This window comes from Aethina tumida, chromosome 5 (assembly GCF_024364675.1).
Source record: "Aethina tumida isolate Nest 87 chromosome 5, icAetTumi1.1, whole genome shotgun sequence".
NCBI lineage: Eukaryota > Metazoa > Arthropoda > Insecta > Coleoptera > Nitidulidae > Aethina > Aethina tumida.
Window position 1 is genome coordinate 8545376 of NC_065439.1, and position 18989 is coordinate 8564364.

Genomic DNA, 18989 nt, shown 5'->3' on the forward strand with positions numbered 1-18989 from the left:
ATACATTATATATTGAACTAAGATATAAATATTATGTATGATGTCCTCCGATCGGGTTGCGGTATCCTCGGGGGTCCTACATGCTTTAACTTCTTTATGCCCTTACATTTCTTAGTCTTTAACTTGTAGTGGGTCCTGTTTTTGGTATCGGTCCCGGATTCCTTGAAAGATGATTACGGCAAAAACAAAACAATAACAAAATTATTAACAAATCTTAACAAATAAATAACAAGTAGTGGGATGGGGATGGGGCTTTTGGGTTATTGGGGATACATGGGATTTGTTAGAATCTTATCAGTTCTTCTGTACTGCTTATGGTCTCCTATTGTCATGCCTTGTATTATTTTGTCGTTAAAATACTTTTGTGCCATGATTTGGATTGTTGTGATCAGTGGGGTTGTCTCTGTTGATTGGTAGAGTTGGGCGTTGGAGATTTCCCGTGTCCGTTTTGTTTAATATTGTTTTTAGTACCCTGTTTTCGAGAGTTTGGAGTCTTTTGATGTAGGTTTTGCCTGCGTTGCTCCACACCGGTGCTGTATACAACAGAACCGACCTCACATATGTTTTGTTTAAACTGATTTTGATTTTCGTACAGAGGGGTGTACTTGGGAGTATGTACCGTCTGATAATGTTGTACGCCGCGATTCCTTTCCCTCTGGCGATGTCCCAGTGCCCTCTGAACGGGAGCTTTTTATCTAAGGTTATACCTAGATATTTCGCCCGGTTCGAGATACTCACGTTTTGGTTCATCACTTTAATTGTATCTTGCCACTCTCCTCTGGTGGTGGCCTCCGTTTTTCTTGGGTTGTCTTTCATCTTCCACTTCTGTGCGAACTCTTCAATCTCTTTTAGTTTTCCGAATTTTTGATGATGGTGTGTGTTTTCTCCGCTGTCGTTACTATTGCTATCTCGTCTGCAAATAGCGCGAGTTTCGTCCTTGGGTCTCTCGGTTTTGGTATGTCATTTATGTATAAGTTGAACAGTATTAGGCTTAGATAGCTGCCTTGCGGTAATCCGGTTTGCAGCTGTCTTTCCACCGACTTGTTGTCTTTGTACTGGACGAACATTTTCCTATCCTTGATGTAGTTGAGCATAATTCTGATTATATAACGTGGGATTTCTTGGTTTGCCATTTTTTGAATTAATCCGGCGTGCCGTACGCGATCGTATGCTTTACTTAGGTCCAGCGTGGTCACAAATGTTTGTCTTTTGTGGCCTATGATTCTGCCGAGCTGTAGCTTAGTGCTTTTCCCTTTTTTAAACCCAAACTGTTCGGAGATAATGGTTTGTTCCTGTTCTGTGATCTCCTGCAGACGTTTCACTAAGTAGTTAGGGTAAAGCGGTTTCTGGCCCACTGACCAATCACAGCGCTCGCCCCTCCCCTTTTGTGTGGATGCCACGCCCCCTGCTCTGTTGGAGGTGTGGCCTATTGTTGTAGACTAATGAGATGTAAGGGGGGGTGTTACTTGTTGTGTATGGAGACCAATAGGGAATTAGTTTTATTTGCATTCCTAGCCAATGAGAACTCTTGAAATTTTGCAAAGTTAAGTTGTCGAGCAATGGGAATGCGTGAATAATTTGACATGTGACTTATCCCCCCCCCCCAAAAAAAGTTGATGTCACTGAACATGTGTGACTTATATATAGAAAGCCCCGCCCACTCAACGACGAATGAGAAGAAAAAAGCATAATAAAACACACACAATTATTTAAATACATTTATTTCAATTATTATTATTATTAATTACACACATACACAACCTTCAATGCTTCCTTTGACATAAAAAATCTGTATATTAATTCTTTAAAATTAACTAATTCAACATTACTAATGTAAGGTACAACACACACACATACACACAAGTATAATAATAATAATAATATTCCACAGTCTTTTCCTCCACTCCAACACTACCATCTTCAATGTTTCCTTTGACATAAAAAATCTGCATATTTATCCCAAATCCTATCACTTATGTCTATTAATTCTTTAAAATTAACTAATCCAACATTACTAATGTAAGGCACATAATTATAATTATTATTATTACTTATATATTCCTGACAAGTATCTAATAATTGACCACAACCACAAGAACAGTACAGTGCTAAATTTACAATTTACTAATCCAACATTACTAATGTAAGGCACATAATTATAATTATTATTATTACTTATATATTCCTGACAAGTATCTAGTAATTGACCACAACCACAAGAACAGTACAGTGCTAAATTTACAAGATAGTCAAATTTTTCTTTACTTATTTTTTCTTTCAGTTCCTCCAACTCATCCATCCATGTGTTGTTTCTATCAAAATCTGCTGCTCTTGTTGCTGCTGCTGTTCCTCTTCCTTTACATCTGTTCCATTTTTTTAAAAACCTTTCTAAATTTTTAACAGTCTTATTTGTTTGGCTTCTAGTTCTAATATTCATGATAATTTTCACACGCACCTTTATCATGCACTAACACCACCACCACCACCGTCGCTGCTGCTGCTGCTGCTGCTGCTGCTGCTGCTTCTGTTGTTCTCGTTGTGCATATTTGACTGCGAATGCAATTAATACGTACCGGAGTACCTTGAAGCACGTACACCTGTTTATTAAGAGCAATGATCCAGACACATAATAGAACAAGTTGACCTCGATATTAAAATGATACGTTTATTTCTTGTCCTACTATTTCGTTATAATTATTTATATTGATCGATCAGATCATTGTCTTTTTGAATACATATCCTTATGTGAAAACAATTGCATGTGTCGGGACCGTCGATGGCGTCTGGAGTGGACCAGCAACATCCAGTAAAGTGAAATTTCTGTTGATGCTGTTGCTCCGATGACTCCCCATCATCATAACAATGTTCCAGTTGTTTTTTAATATAAAGCAGTTTATTTTTAATACAGTAACACAATGATTTTTCTTTCTCCGTTAATAGTTGTTCTATTTTGCGAATCGTTTCACTCACTGTTTCCATGCTTGCTTGGTTCATCATACAAATTTATAATTTTAAGTTTCTTAATTTCATCAACAACTTATGTTTCAGTACATATAAATTAATGTCTTGTTGAAGTTTTCTCAATTTTCCCAAATGTATTTCACTTTTAAATATCAATTCTCTTCTTCTATCAGTAGTTGTAGTAGTAGTAGTAGGATACATCAAAAACATACTGAGAAAAAAATCAATAAAGCATCATGTATTTATTGAATTCGTTGAACTTTTGTTTTCTCCCCACCACAGATCTTTACACTGTCATGAGTATTCTTTTCCTTTGCACAACCAATTATTCCTTTTAAGAAATTCGTAGAAATATTTCACCTCCATTTGTGGGCAGTGGGGAGGTGATTTAGTTCTAATCAATTGGTTATGCCGTGAACAATTTTGATCAGCAGCTACGGTGGCACTGTGATTATAACTTTTAATTAATATATCTAATTTTGGACATCCAAATTCCTCAATATTAAAACTTATATGCCCATAATTTATTTTATTTAAATAAGTCTTTTCACAAGTACCACCTTTGTAAGCTATCTTCCCATTCACAGACTCGGCGGTACGGCAAAGGTCCTCCAATATAGAAAAAAATTCATTAGATTCCAAATCATCTTTGTAATCTTTGAAATGTAATTCATGCAGGTGATTCCTTAACCATACCGCCGTTCGGCGATCTTTATCAGACAGGGATCTGAACGAACCCACTTTAAAGTAATGTAAATACGTACGTTCAGTATCCGTGTCTAGTATAGCCAATTCTTTGGAAAGAAACTCTTTGTTCACGTTGAACCCATCCATATCTATAATGTACTTGATATACATTTTGCTGCTGTTGGTGTTGCGGTTCCTGTTGCGTTTGCAGTTGCAGTTGCTGTTGCTGTTGCGGTTCCTGTTGCTGTTGTTGTTGCGTTTGCAGTTGCTGTTACTGTGGCGGTTCCTGTTGCTGTTGTTGTTGCGGTTGCAGTTGTTGTTGTTGTTGTGGTTAGCACATACGTATGTACATACACTTACTGTGTGAATATTTTTTATGATAGTAATTCTGTAAGTCTGGGCTCGCTATTTATATAGAAATATGGTCCGCAAAAAAGAAAAAAATTAAAAACCAGTGTAAATTGGATCCATAACTTGATTAATAAATCGTACAGCAGCTGCACTTGCAGTGTACTGCTTTAAAATCTGGTTTTATTAAAAAAAGAAAAAACGGTAGGTAGCATCTGGGGGAGCATGCAGATATAAATTGAACACAGTTTTTAGAAATGAATCAGTTCGAAGAGAAACAAATATCCATCGACAACAATTTTGCAATTGTCTGTATTTGAGTTTGTATCTGTCTGTGTTATAAACATAAAAATGTAAGTATTTTTTCTTTTTATTATTTTTTTTTTGTGTGTTTTATATGTCTCTTTAGTTACAATAAATATTTGTAGAACATTGAATATAAACGCAATTAATTCGAAGGTTCAATTGAAGAAATATTCACCAATAAGAAGTTTGGAAAAACAAAAAAAATATATTATAAGGGATATGCATATAGTGGACAGTAAATATGGAAAAACAGTACAAGTTGAATTGGATGATGAAATAGTTTATCTACCCAAAAGACTAGTACCCATAGTAGAGGCTGAAATCTCCAAATTTAAACCTGACAAATATTCACTTATATATAAAGCAGACTTGCCTCACAATACGGTTGATATTGAAATAATAGAAAATTAATTTATTTTTAATTGTAAAAATATGATAACCAATAATAATAATATCTGTGAAATTAGTAATGTATGCGATGAAATAGTTAATACAATTAATCATGCAGTTACTATAATGAGTATAAGTATTAGCACAAAAAGAAAGTTATATGCTAATATAAACTCAATGAAAACATATAAAAAACAATTGATATTTAAACAACATGATGCCACGAGATGCGATAAAAACGAAAAAAAAAATCGTGTTTGTTGGCAAATGTTAAATACATGCTTTAATTCTCACTTACAAACAGGTATTATTATTAATTTGCAACATAAAGATGTTATTCATTTTTTCAATGATAGCTTTCTTTTATTTAGACGTAATATTAAAAAATTGCTTAAAACACATAGGATAATAAAATTAAACTCCTGTTTTAGCGGCGCATTTCTTAATTCTAATGGGGAAAGTCAAATTAAATATTTCAATACTAAAAATGAGATTTTGGATTTAGGGTCTGACTTAAAAAAATGGTTTGTTGAACATATTGTAGATAAAATTTTGAATAAATTAGAAGAGTTTCAAGAACGTGATAGTGGATGGGCTTTACATAGGATTTTAAACCTTGAAATAAATGTGAATAAATATGAAATGGGAAATGGTGGTTCATCCTTTTTACAACTACCTAAATTCATAAAAAATAGAAAAGCTTGTATTAATGTTCAAAATTCAGATGAATTTTGTTTTGCATGGTCAATAGTTTCAGCTCTGTTTCCACCTCGAGGTAAACCATATAGAACATCCTCATATCCACATTTTGATGAAGTTTTAAATTTATCTAACATTGAGTTTCCAATTTCAATGAGAGCCATTGAAAAATTTGAAAAAATGAATAAAATATCTATTAATGTATATACTTTAGATGAGGATGGGGGTGGTAAGAAAAAAAATAGTTCCATGATGGTGGTTCCGTGTCGTTTGACTGAAGAAAAATTATATAGACATGTTAATCTATTAATATTTCACAATAAATACAATCAATCTGAAATTGATGATGATGATGATGATGATGATGATGATTTACGATATCATTATGTCTATATTAAAAAACTTTCAAGATTAGTATCGTGTCAATTATCCAATAGTCACAATCAAGTGCACATTTGCGATCGATGTTTAAATTATTTTAGTAATACAAATAAATTAAAAGACCACATTGAATATTGTAATAAAAAAAACAAATATAAAATAAGTTTTCCAGATTACAAATATATAAGTTTTAGAAATTATATTAATAAGGAAAAAGTTCCATTCATTATTTATGCTGATTTCGAAACAATTCTCTCACCATTTACTGATGATGATGATGACGGTGAAAATTTGATTAATACTAGACGTTATCAAAAGCATGAGTTGTTTAATGTAGGATTTTATGTTAAGTGCTCATATGACGATAGTTTATCATTTTATAAAAGTTATCGTAGCAAGAGTAATTGTATGCTCTGGTTTAATAACCAACTGAAAACAATTTCTCAATTTGTAAAGGAAAAAATGATACATATTGAACCCATGACGACAATAATAATTTATCATCATCATAATCATCTTCTTCTATTTGTCATATTTGTCAAGTTCCCTTTATGCAACATTCAATTGTTGTTCGAGATCATTGTCATTTTACAGGAAAATTTCGCGGTGTGGCTCATCAACATTGTAAATTAAATTATAAAACCAAATTTATGATTCCAATTGTCTTTCACAACTTATCCGGTTACGATGGACATTTTATAATAAAAGAAATGGCAAATTTTGATAAAAAAATAACTGTGTTGCCTAAAAACAAGGAAAAATACATTTCTTTTTCAATTGTTGACGAGAATACAAATATTACATTTAGATTTATCGATTTATTTAGATTTATGTCAACAAGTTTGGCAAAGTTGGCATCAAATTTAGAAACGAAACCCATTCTAGATACGGAATTTGCGAATGTATCTGATGAAAATTTATATTTGTTATACAAAAAGGGTCATTTTCCATATGACTATTTGGATTCATATAATAAATTCCATCCATCGAACATTTTACAAACCACTTAAACGATTGTAATAGATTTAGCAATGAGGATTATCTACATTGTCAAAACGTTTGGCGTGCATTTAACATTAAAAATTTAGGTGAGTATTCGGACTTATATTTAAAAACTGACGTACTATTATTAACGGATGTATTTGAAGAGTTTCGCAATAATTGTCATAAAAATTATAAATTGGATCCTGCACACTATTATACATTACCAGGATATTCCTGGGATGCTATGTTATATTATACTAAATGTTCGTTGGAATTAATTCAAAATGTCGATACTGTGTTGTTTGTGGAGAGGGGGTTGAGAGGTGGAATCAGTCAATGTTCTCATAGATATGCGACTGCTAATAATAAATATATGAATGAAGATTATGATTCAGAGAGTCCAAGTAAATTTTTGATGTACTTTGACGTAAATAACTTATATGGTTGGGCAATGTGTCAACCTTTACCCTATAGAAATTTCGAATGGATCGATGTCAATGGTGATTTCGATGTTTTACAAGTTGCCGACGATTCGGATATTGGATTCATTTTAGAAGTTGATTTGGATTATTCTCACACTTGCACGACACACATTCCGATCTGCCATTTTGTCCGCAATCTCTTATACCACCAAATTCAAAATTACCTAAACTACTTGTCACTTTACATCCTAAGAAGAATTACGTCATTCATTATCGAAATTTAAAGCAAGTGATGCGTTTTGGTCTGGTGCTGAAGAAAATTCATAAAATTTTAAAATTTAATCAATCTTGTTGGCTAAAACCGTACATCGAATTAAATACAATGTTTAGACAGCGAGCTCGAAACGATTTTGAAAAAGATCTTTTTAAACTGATGAATAATGCAGTGTTTGGAAAAATAATGGAAAACGTACGAAAATATCGAAATATTAAATTGGTTACATGTTGGGAGGGTCGTTATGGTGCCAAAAATTTGATTAGTTGCCCCCGTTTCCATAGTCGCACCATCTTCCATGAAAATTTAATGGCAATAGAACTTAACAAATTAAATGTGGTATTTAATAAGCCCTTTTACATTGGCATATCCATTTTAGACTTATCAAAAGTATGTCTTTACGAATTTCACTATAAGGAAATGATTCCTCATTTTAATAATAATAATTTGAAATTATTATATGTCGATACAGACAGTCTTATATATCGAATTGAATGTGAAGATGTCTATAAGGATTTTATCAAGTTAAATTTAAATTTATTTGATACCAGTGACTATCATGCAAACAATGTTTACAATATTCCTTTGACTAATAAAAAAGTGGTGGGTTTAATGAAGGATGAATTAAATGGAAACATCATGACTCATTTCGTTGGTTTGCGATCTAAAATGTATTCATTTAAATTTATTCAAGGTAGCAGCACTAGCAGCAGCAGCAGCAGCAGCAGCAGCTGCTGCTGTCATGATGATAGTAATAACAAATCTGTTAAATGCGTTAAAAAAGCTAAAGGAGTTAAAAGTAATATTATGAAAAATTCTATAACTTTTGATTATGTGGAATGTCTAAATAAAAAAAATGAACTATATATCAATCAAAATTTAATTAGATCAAATAAGCATAATGTTTATAGTATTACACAGAAAAAAATTGGTTTATCATATTTTGATGATAAAAGATATAATAATGTTGATGATGATGATTTTGCTACCCTATCTTTGGGGCATTATAGTATAGAAACACATGTATAATAATAATAATAATAATAACAATATATGTATGTATTAATAAAATTGTTAATAAAAACACTGTTGTTTTTTTTATATATCTTTACACATGTATAATAATAATAATAATATATGTATGTATGTATGTATGTATTAATAAAATTGTTAATAAAAACACTGTTTTTTTTATATCTTTATTTAAATTATTTACAATATTCCATATCCAATAGCACTTGATCCTTGAAAAATATCAAACATTCGGTGAAACAGAAACTTTCAAGACTGTCATTAACATTGGAAAAGACTTCTAATGCCTTAATCCAAGGTACATCACCACCATCATCACTATTCTTATACAGATCATTTAAATTTCGTAAGACATTATAATAATATTCGTAGAAATTAAGATTTCTTAATAGGTTCACCTTTTTTGCTACAAGATGTTTGTATGTACTTAGAATTTTTTTCACATCTGACACACATAAATCGAAAAATATGTTGTATTTTTCACATATTTTAATTATTTTTTTATGATGATGATAATGATGTTGATCATTGGTTAATGAGACACAAACATAAATGCTTTCGTTAACATAACATTCTCTCATAATGTTGTTGTTGTTGTTGTTTTTCAGTTGTATAAAGTCTTCACATATCGCCTCCGACAATATTTCCATGAGATCATCCCATTCTACTGTAGTAAATGAAATTTTTATATCTCTGTTAAATTTATCCTGCAGTTCTATAACAATTCGAAAATTATTGAATTTATTCAATCCACATGTAATTTGAGTTGTCTGATTGATATCATAAGTGGATTTTATAAGAAGATTTTGCGATGGATCATAATTATCATCACCATCATCTTGCAGGTTTTCATAATCTCCTCTTCTTTTTCTTCTTTTTCCTTCTCCCCCTCCTCCTCCTCCTCCTCCTCCTTGACTCATACCATCACTTTTAATATCACCACAAGTTTGAAAAGCAGCAGCATCAGCATCAGCAGCACTATCCATCATCATTATTATTATTAGTATTATTTCTACGAGCGACGCTACTAGACTGTGAAATAAATCTAAATAAAATTATTAATTTTTTCATGACCCCCCCACTTCCCTTCTTCCACCACCCCTCTCTCTCTCTCTTTGTTTACAACAAATCGTTTTTATTAACCCAACTGTTTTGGTTGGTTGGTAAACCAAACCATTTCACGTAGGCCTTATTGCCCTTTCGTTTAAGGACTTTTTCCATAAGATAAATGTCGGGATATTTTGCTAGTTGCAATTCGTGTACGTAAAATCCACCCATTATTCGATCGTGACGATCGTCTTGCAAAATATACGTTGTAGGATGAGTCAAATTGACTTTTTCTACGGTGAAAATCTCGTTGGACCAATTCGGTGTGTACCCCTGGTTTACTAACACGCACTTTATCGCCCACTTTAAATTTACTTCCGTGATCTATCGGTTTCATTCCTATTGAAGTGTGTTTAGTTGAATTGTACTTTAACACGATTTCAGGTAGAATTTTCAACCATTTGTAGTTACCTTGAAAGCTAAATTCTTTCCACATTAATGATTTTAATGTACGATTAACACGTTCGACTACCGATACTTTTTTCGAACTGTACGTTGAATAGTGATTAATTTTCAATTTGCTCATTAACATTTTAAAATCATTATTATAAAATTCCTTACCCATGTTGGTTTGTAGATTGACGGGAACATTATTTGGTGAAATTAGAATTTTTTGCATTGCCTTTGTTACGTCTTTGGCGGTTTTATTCTTAACCGGAACGGCCCGTACAAATTTAGAGAATACATTGATAACAACCAAAATATAGCTAAATCCATTGTTTTGTCGTGCATACGGTATCATTTCCACCAAATCGGCCTGATACAAATCGTTTAAACCTTTCACTATTACATGTCGTCTTTTAAAAGTTTTCCGTGCCGGTTTGTGTAATTCATTAATTATCTCACGTTTGTAATTGATAACTGCAGCTGTGGCTGCTGCTGCTGCTGCGGTGTCGTTGATAATTTTCTTTTGCTTTTTAATTTTTTTTAATTATTTAAGGGTCAGTTAATAAGCAAAGTTACCAGTGATCTTTGACCTACGCTACCTGGTCTCGAATGCGTTATTATGATAGATTGTCCTTTTTTAAATTTTTTACCGATAATATTTATGAGGGGGTTGTTTAACTTTTTCCCATCAAGGTAGAGGGTTAGTGTAGATGGAAATATAAATGCAATTGATTTTATAGTTAAATCCAATGGAACTTTGAACTCTGTCAAACCGCTACTTAACTGAACGTGATAATCATTTTGTTTATAAGGGTTAGCCGTCAACGTTCCCTCGAGTGCAATAAAGTCAGTGGAATGGGATTCTATGATTTTCGATTGTTTCTCAATTACAATTAGACGATCGTGTAAATCCTTTAGCATTTTCTCAAGACTTGGAATAATGTTTGTCAATTTAGAGTCCATTAATGATTCGACATCGGATTTATCGAGTATTGATGTGGTTGTTAGTTTATTATCAACAATCGATTCAATAATCAAGGTTAAATTTTTAATTTTATCATCAATTAGTGATTTAACAAAATCTTCACTTAACATTGTCGATGTCTGCTGTTGCTGCTGTTGCTGCAGCTGCAGCTGCAGCTGATGCCGTCCAAACTTATCAACTGACATTTTCTAAATGACTTAATGTTAATGATTTTTATTCAATTATATTGGCTTCTTTTAGTTCTTCAATTATGCTGTTTATTTCGTTGGTATGATTATTATTTCCAGCCATTTGGGAAGCAACTAACAATTTTAATCTTTCCACCAATTCATTTGGATCATCCCAGTGTACATATTCTATGGGTTTTTCATTAAACCGTATTAAAGTACCAATTCCCTTTCCTTTTCTTATTCTTCTTTTTATTATTCTTCTTTTACTTTCTTCTCCCAATCCTGCTCCTTTATGATGCTGCATTCTTAATTTCATCTTTTTGTGCTGTTTGTCTGCTTCAATCTGTTCCTCTGCCAACGCGTTTAACATTGGTTTACAAATTTGTATTTGTCACCTCTGTGTCCAGCCACTTGCTCTTTTTTTTTTTTTTTAAAGATGGGGGAATGCTTTTACGCACACTCAGCACCGAGTGCTGAGTAGTGTGGGGCTGGCCATAAGGGCCTACCCACCAAACCTATAACCACCTACACGTCCTCTCTGCAAACAGGAATACGGTTTTACAGGTAAAAACCTTTTTAAAACCAAGATTACAACACAACATTCGTGTATCATCTCGTGCACCGCCGCCGTGGGTACACTAGCATCACACGACTCCTGTATCCAAACAACAGGATCCAGGGTAAGCATCACTCATACCAACAAACAGACAGGGGAGGGGGATTTGAGCCCTCTGCAGAGTGGCCAACCGCAGCCCCGCCAGGGACTGAAGAAAACTCCAGTACCCCAACCGAACCACAGCCAACCCATCTACAGATGGGGTATAATTTCCTAAATTCTTTTGCTCTTCGGCCACAACGCCCAAACCCGAACAACCGCCACAAGACCAACTGTAGACCGCCGCCACTGCAGCTCCCCGCCAGAACTGAAGCCAGGCTCCTGCCCTGCCAGGCCGACCAACCGCAAGCGCTACTCCATGATGTTCAAGATGTCCCTGGGCATTCTGTGAGCTGTCCTGGCGAACCAAACACGCTCCTCCGGAGTCGGCCCTAAAGCCGCCTTCCTCACTAACGCGTTGCGGTGGTCCGCCGCGATGGTGAAGAACTTAGAAGCCTTCTTCTTGATGTACTCTTGGAATTCCGTCCAGTGGATGTCCCTGAAAATTTGCCTGTTACGGACAAACCAGGGGGCACCCACGGACATCCTCAACCACACGCTCTCAACTCTGGCCAGCTTACTGATATGCGTCTTTGCCGCGTAGCCCCACACTGACGAACAGTAGGAAAGCTGGCTACGGGCAACCGCCCGGATGATTTGAATCTTCACAGCAGGATTCATCCTGCTTTGATGGCAAAGCATCGGATAGAGCTTCACCAGAGCTCTCTTCGCAATAGCCTTCGCACGATCCGTATGCAACTGCCAGGTGAGGCGCGAGTCAAGGAGAACTCCAAGGTACTTCGCGTCCTTAGCCCATGCCACCACGTTGCCATCTACAACTATGTTGTCCGGCACGCCAAGCCTTCTCTTCTGAAAGAGAACCGCCTGGCACTTCCCCGGGTTAAGCTTAACTTTCCATCTGGCACACCATTTTTGGATATCTACCATAGCTGCCTGCAGGCGTTTGGAGATAACGGAGGTATTTCTATGGCTAGCAACAATAGCTGTATCATCAGCATATTGCGCCATCAGAACACGACTGCCGGCTGGCATGTCTCTCTAACTACAGCATCTCTGCCACACAAGAAGCTCTGGATCAGCTTCACCAGGTTACAGGAGAACCCCAGGTTGCTCATCTTGGCAACTAAGCCATCGTGCCAAGCCCTGTCAAAAGCTCGGGCTACATCCAAGAACACTGCGCCGGTGGCCTCTTTTCTGTTAAACCCAGAAGTGATCTGGTTGACCACTCTGAGCACTTGGTGCTCAGCGGAATGGCCAGCCCTAAATCCAAATTGATGATCAGGAATGGCCTCCAGCGTCTCCGACTCCTCCGCCAGCCTTTTCAGGATCACCCTCTCCACAACCTTACCTAGCCCCGGCAGGAGACTGATGGGCCGATAGTTTTGTGGGAAGGTATGATTCTTCCCAGGTTTAGGGATCATCAGGACAATAGCTCGTTTCCATACTTCTGGGAAATAACAGAAACGCAGGATGCTGTTAGCAATTTTGACCAGGTGACACATGGCCTTCTTCGGTAGGAAGCGGATCATGTCATTGGTGATGCTATCGTAACCCGGGCACTTTTTCTTGTTGAGGCGCTTCACAATCTCCCTCAGCTCCTTTAAAGAAGCTGGTTTGAGGCCACCTAACGTAGGAGAGTGAAGCGCAATCCTGTTGCAGAGGACCTGCACATCCTCAAGATGTTGCTCATCCTCGACTTCCGCCGGGACGTTCAGCGAACACTCCTCAACAAGAGTCTCCGCAAACGCCTCCGCCTTATCTTCGTCCCTGTATACGATACCAAACACCCCATGAATAGGCGGGATTACCATCTTCTCTCTCCTGAGCACTTTCTGCATGCGCCATGCAGAGTGATCACGTATAGACAACTCCTCCAATCTTCTGTTCCAAACTTCAAGCCGGAAGTCCCTCAGAGCTTTTTTCAGCTGATGGCTATGCCTATTCAAGGCAAGCCTGTCCCGGTCCAAGTGACTTGAAGTATACCTCCTTCGGAGCCGCCTATTCTCCGTGATCAGCGCTCTAATGCCACGAGGAACGTCATAGTAGTTACTACGCGCCCTCGGTGACACCGTAGTGGATCTCTCGTAAGCAGACGAGATACTAGCCTGAAAGTCTTCCACAGCTACCTCCAACTCTGCACACGAGTTGATCTGAGGCACTGCCCTTAGACTAGCATTCAGCGCCGCCTGGTAATCCAACCAAGCCGTTCTCTTCTTGAACAGCGTCATGTTCGTGTCACGATCCGCTGTTAGGGTGAAGGCCACTGGATTGTGATCGGACGTACCAAGATTGATCGCCCGGAGATCTACATCAGTCATGACATTTTTTACAACTGCAATATCTAGGACGTCTGGCAGCCCCCTCCCATAGGGGATGTAGGAAGGCTCCAACGGGCCCACTACCACTGCCCCAAAATCGTCTGCCCATTCCTCCAATCTTCTGCCGTTGGCATTTGCCATGCGGCTATTCCACGCTGGGCTTTTGCAGTTAAGGTCTCCCAGCGCAATCGTCGGAACATCAGATCCAACCAGTGACTGTATATCATCCCTCTCCAGCAGTTGCTGGGGGGACTTGTACAGAGAGGTAATTTTAACTGGACCAGTTGCAGTGCTCAGCTCAATGGAGATGTTATCCATCGTGACACCCGAATCCGTCCCCAGGAAACAGTGATCAACTCCTGGCTTGACCAAGATAGCAACCCCACCCGAACGGGTGTCCCGGTCGAATCTATAGGCGCTGTAGCCTAGGAGCGCCAACCTGCAACCCGAGGGGGTTTTAGTCTCCTGCAGACACAGGACGTCCGGGGAATGCTCAAAAATGAGATCCTCCAGATCCGCCCTCCTCGTCTTAAAACCGTTTACGTTCCAGGATATCACGGCTATACTGCCTAAGGTCATACTAGACATGTTTGTCATAGTTTTCTAATGCCGCCAGGATCACCTTCCGGATCTCTGGCATGATGGTGCTGACAATTGTGGTTACCAGCCCTGTGCACTGGCTCGCAACCTTCTCCGTGGGCCTTGAGCTGATGGGCGCTCTCTGGCCGGACTTCGCGACCGGGACCTTACGCTTGTAAGAGTAATTGGGACACCCGCGATAGCTCGCAGGATGCCCAACATGCTTACAATTAGCACATCTGGCATTCCTCTCGCCTTCCGCGCTAGCTAACGTGCACTCGCCGGCCGAGTGACTACCTGCACACTTCACGCATTTCTGCGGAAATGTGCATCTCAGCTGGGTGTGGCCAAACTGCTGGCATCGGTAGCACTGGCTCGGCATAGCAGACTTCTTCTTGGGCTCCACCCTAACCACCAGATCCAACATCCTAGTGACCTTAAAGACATCTTGGTTCTTGGTTTTCACCAAGAACAGTGGCATGGGCTCCTTAGTGCGGAAGCTGGTCATGCGGGACACTTCGCTATCCGTGACGCCTAGGCTGCTAAGCTCATCACGAATATCCTCAATCTCAGCCGTGATGGGTAGCCCTCGCACCACGGCATAGATTTTTTTCTCCTCGGGCAGCCGGTAGGAGTAATACGCACGATTGTGCGATTCCAAGAAGGCCGTCAGTCTCCTAAAGTCCGAGGAGTCTTTCACGTAGATCTTAACAGACTTGCCAAGGATCTTCGCCTTGACGATGTCTGTTTTCGTCTCTTTGATCTCCTTACGGAGTGCCGCCCAATCGTCAGGGTTTTCGACAACAATCGGCGGGATCTTTGCACTGAATTTAGGAGCCGCAGCCACCTTGGCATAGGAGGCCGACACCTGAGACAACATCCCCGGACGCTCAGCTGCCTGAGGGGATATTACCTGAGAGGGCTCAGGTGACCTGGACACACGGGAGCGTCCCAAGTCCAGATCTTCTTGAGTAGCCGCCTCTTGCGAGACGCGACCCTTCTTCCTCTTGGGAGAAGAAACCCTGTTTTGTGCAGCCTGAAGCTGACTAACCAGCACCTTCAGCTCCTCGATCTGACTATTTTGAGCCTCAATACGCTGACCCTGAAGACTTAATTGCCCTCTCAGGTCCTCATTCTCATCTCTCGGGCAGTCCCGCTCCACAAGCCAGTGGTGGCGGGAGGCCGACGGATCAACTGCAAGCCCAATCCTCACCCAGGGAGGTTCTAGGACCTTCCTCAGATTGGGCTTGTTCTTCCGGGAACCAGTTGACAGGGGGCTGGCATCTTTGTCAGTCCCGTCTTCTGGTTCAACTTCACCCGTGTATGTATATACACGCCCTTTCCCCCATATGTGCTAGCACATATGGTTTCCAATTGGTTATGATCTCCGGATCGGTGCCCGGAGGGGGGTTTACACTTTCCCCTCTCTGTCCCCAGAAAAAAAAAAAAAAAAAAAAAAAAAATGTTGACACGATCACTATAGCAGCGCACCGAAAAACACGTCCGCACAGCTCGACGGTTCGAACGCAACTCCACCACTTGCTCGTCTTTTTTAAAGTTCCTTTTATGAGCATTTGTTTCTAAAAGTATTTCTTGAAAATTCTTTATATCCTGGGGTGTAGCAGAGTTTTTCGGTTTATTTAAAAATATCAAGTCATATAGACCGGGAGTCCCTTCATAAATTTTATTCTTAATCGTTATATTGGGACCTTTAAAATCCATTTCTGAATCGCCAAATTTAAATTTATCAGTTAGAGGATCGTGACTTAGATAGTGATGATCAAATTCATGATTGGTGTCCCTAATAAATCGAGATATATAAATTTGTGGTAATTCATGATATTGTTCCAAGTATTCCATAAAAGATTCTTCAGGTATAGATTCAATGATTGATCTACTATTTGGATTTGCAATTTCATCATTATCATCATCATCGTAAATGTAACTTCCCTCATTGTTGATAGTATTATTAATCATCATAATAATCGTCATTATCTGATTCAGGTGTATGTGTAAATGTTACACTATCATCTATAAATTGTACTTTCCTTGGAGAAAACGTTTGTTTCTGTTGTTGTTGTTGTTGTATTGGACTTGTTCCAACATGTTTTGTTTTCTTATTTTCTTTTTCTTTTTTTCTCATTTCTTTCTTAGGTGTAACATTATTATTATCTTCTTGTTTTATATATTCCTGTTTGACGGTTGAAGATGGTGATGATGATGATGATGATGGTTCAACAGATTTTGTAATAATTTGACGTAATGGTTGTAAGGCTCGTTCAATATTAATTCGTCCCGATTTTAAAGCATTCAATTTATGTCGAATTTTCTTGCGCACCTGCACCAATTTTTTCGTAATAGTTGTTTTGTCACGGTCTTTATCATGCTCCATGGCAACAACGTTTTTTTCTGAATGAAGACATTTATGTATGGGTATATTATTTATAATAAAAAATACTATAATGCAATAAAAATATCAAATCCCTTCCTATAGCGACCGCAGTTCAAATCAAAATCTTTACAGATTACCAAAAATCCATGTTTTGTTGTTGTCCAACACTCTGAACACATATCGTAGAATATTTCGAATGACATGTCCGTATTGACGTGATCATTATAAATATGTTTTAAATTCATATTGTCTTGTTTGAATAACACCAACATGTTCGCATTGTCACGTACAAGATGTTTGGGAATGTGAGCGTAGGTTTGCGTTAAATAAAAGGAATCGATCAAGTTATGTCGACCCATTGCGAAAAAATCTCTCATTACACTCTGTTTTTCACATGCCACATCGTCAAATATGAAAATTGAATTTTTCCTCGCTTCAGAAGGACTCATAATATTTTCGTTATCGTTAAATTCAAAGTACTTAATATCTTTGATGGGTGCGAGTAGTTTTTTCAAATATTGATAGATGGGTTGGTAGAGTGATTTTGAATAGACATATACATTTTCAAAACGTAAGCCGTTAATGTGTTCCAACAAATTTAGCATTAGGTTGGTTTTTCCACAATTCGAAGGTCCCGTAATTATACATCTGATTGAGTTGGGAAACAGCACACCGTGCTGTCTTGTTTTGCGGTGATAAAATCGTCAATTTTTAAACTATACGACTGCTTAAGTAAACGCATTCTAATAAACTAAGATTTATTAATCAACACTGTTATATATACACTTTTTTTCATTTCATCACTAATCAGTGTGTGTGTGTGTGTGTGTGTGTGTGTGTGTGTGTGTATGTGTGTGTGTGTGTGTTGGTGTGTTGGGGTACAAAATAATATAATAATAATAATAATAATAATAAAATGCGTTGTGATCGCACAAATGAGTACACTCGTAGAAAGTCCGCAGCTGTGAAGAAACGTACTGCTGCTGGTGTTGATGTTGCTACTAGGACTGCAACCACAAAAAATAAAAAACAACAAAAAACAAGAACAGGTTACGGTTTTCTAAACAAACTTATCGATAAATTGCCTGTTGAATTACACATTCCCGGTTATAATTACACATACAAAAGTGAGAAGAGGAGTAGGTAGCACAAAAAAAAGCGTAGTCAAAATCGTATTAGCAAAGCAGGAATAAGAAAAGGAGGTGGTGGTAGTGGTGGTGGTGGTGGTGGTGATGGTGTTGGTGGTGTTAATGTTGGCATTTCATTTCAAAGTGCACTGAAAAAAGTACGTCGAGTTTTACGTAAAAAAAAACCGAACGATGTTTCTTCTGCAATCAAAATTGCTCTTAGAGAGATTCGAGACAGTAAAATAAAGAAAGGAAAAAGAAGCAAACTGTCTAGAATAATTCCTATACCAAAAACGGGAGGTTTTCTTCCGTTAATTCCTCTTTTTGCCGGTCTGAGTGCATTGGGAGCGTTAGCGGGGGGTGCGAGTTCGATTGCCTCGGCCGTGAATAAAGCCAAATCAGCTCAAGATCAACTAAAAGAGAAACAACGTCATAATGAAAAAATGGAAGCGATCGCTATGGGAAAGGGTTTAGTTTTAAAACCACATAAAAAAGGCTTAGGTATTGTTAATCTCGATTGTGAACAAGGACCAGGCACCCACTTATATAAAAAGACTTGAAGACTTTGCTTTAGGCTTTTTAAGTTTAGAAGTATACAATTCAATTCCCAACATTTATATAGGTAAAAATAAATTTTATATAGACAATCATACGCTTGAAATTCCAACAGGCACCTATGATATTAAAGACATTAATTCAAATCTTTTAAATCAAATTGATCTGTTAAATAAAATACATAAAAAACATATGATTTTGTCGATACA

General features: G+C 37.5%; 1 protein-coding gene across 1 annotated transcript; it reads right to left on the bottom strand.

The window, feature by feature from the left end:
* Positions 1-388: 388 nt before the first annotated feature.
* On the bottom strand, positions 389-11503 carry LOC126265677 (myb-like protein P). Its single transcript, XM_049967922.1, has 5 exons — positions 11401-11503; positions 3726-4007; positions 982-1426; positions 739-913; positions 389-676 (listed from the first exon to the last, which is right to left on the bottom strand). Exons 1-5 carry the CDS (start codon positions 11501-11503, stop codon positions 389-391), a joined length of 1293 nt encoding a protein of 430 aa, XP_049823879.1.
* Positions 11504-18989: the final 7486 nt, after the last annotated feature.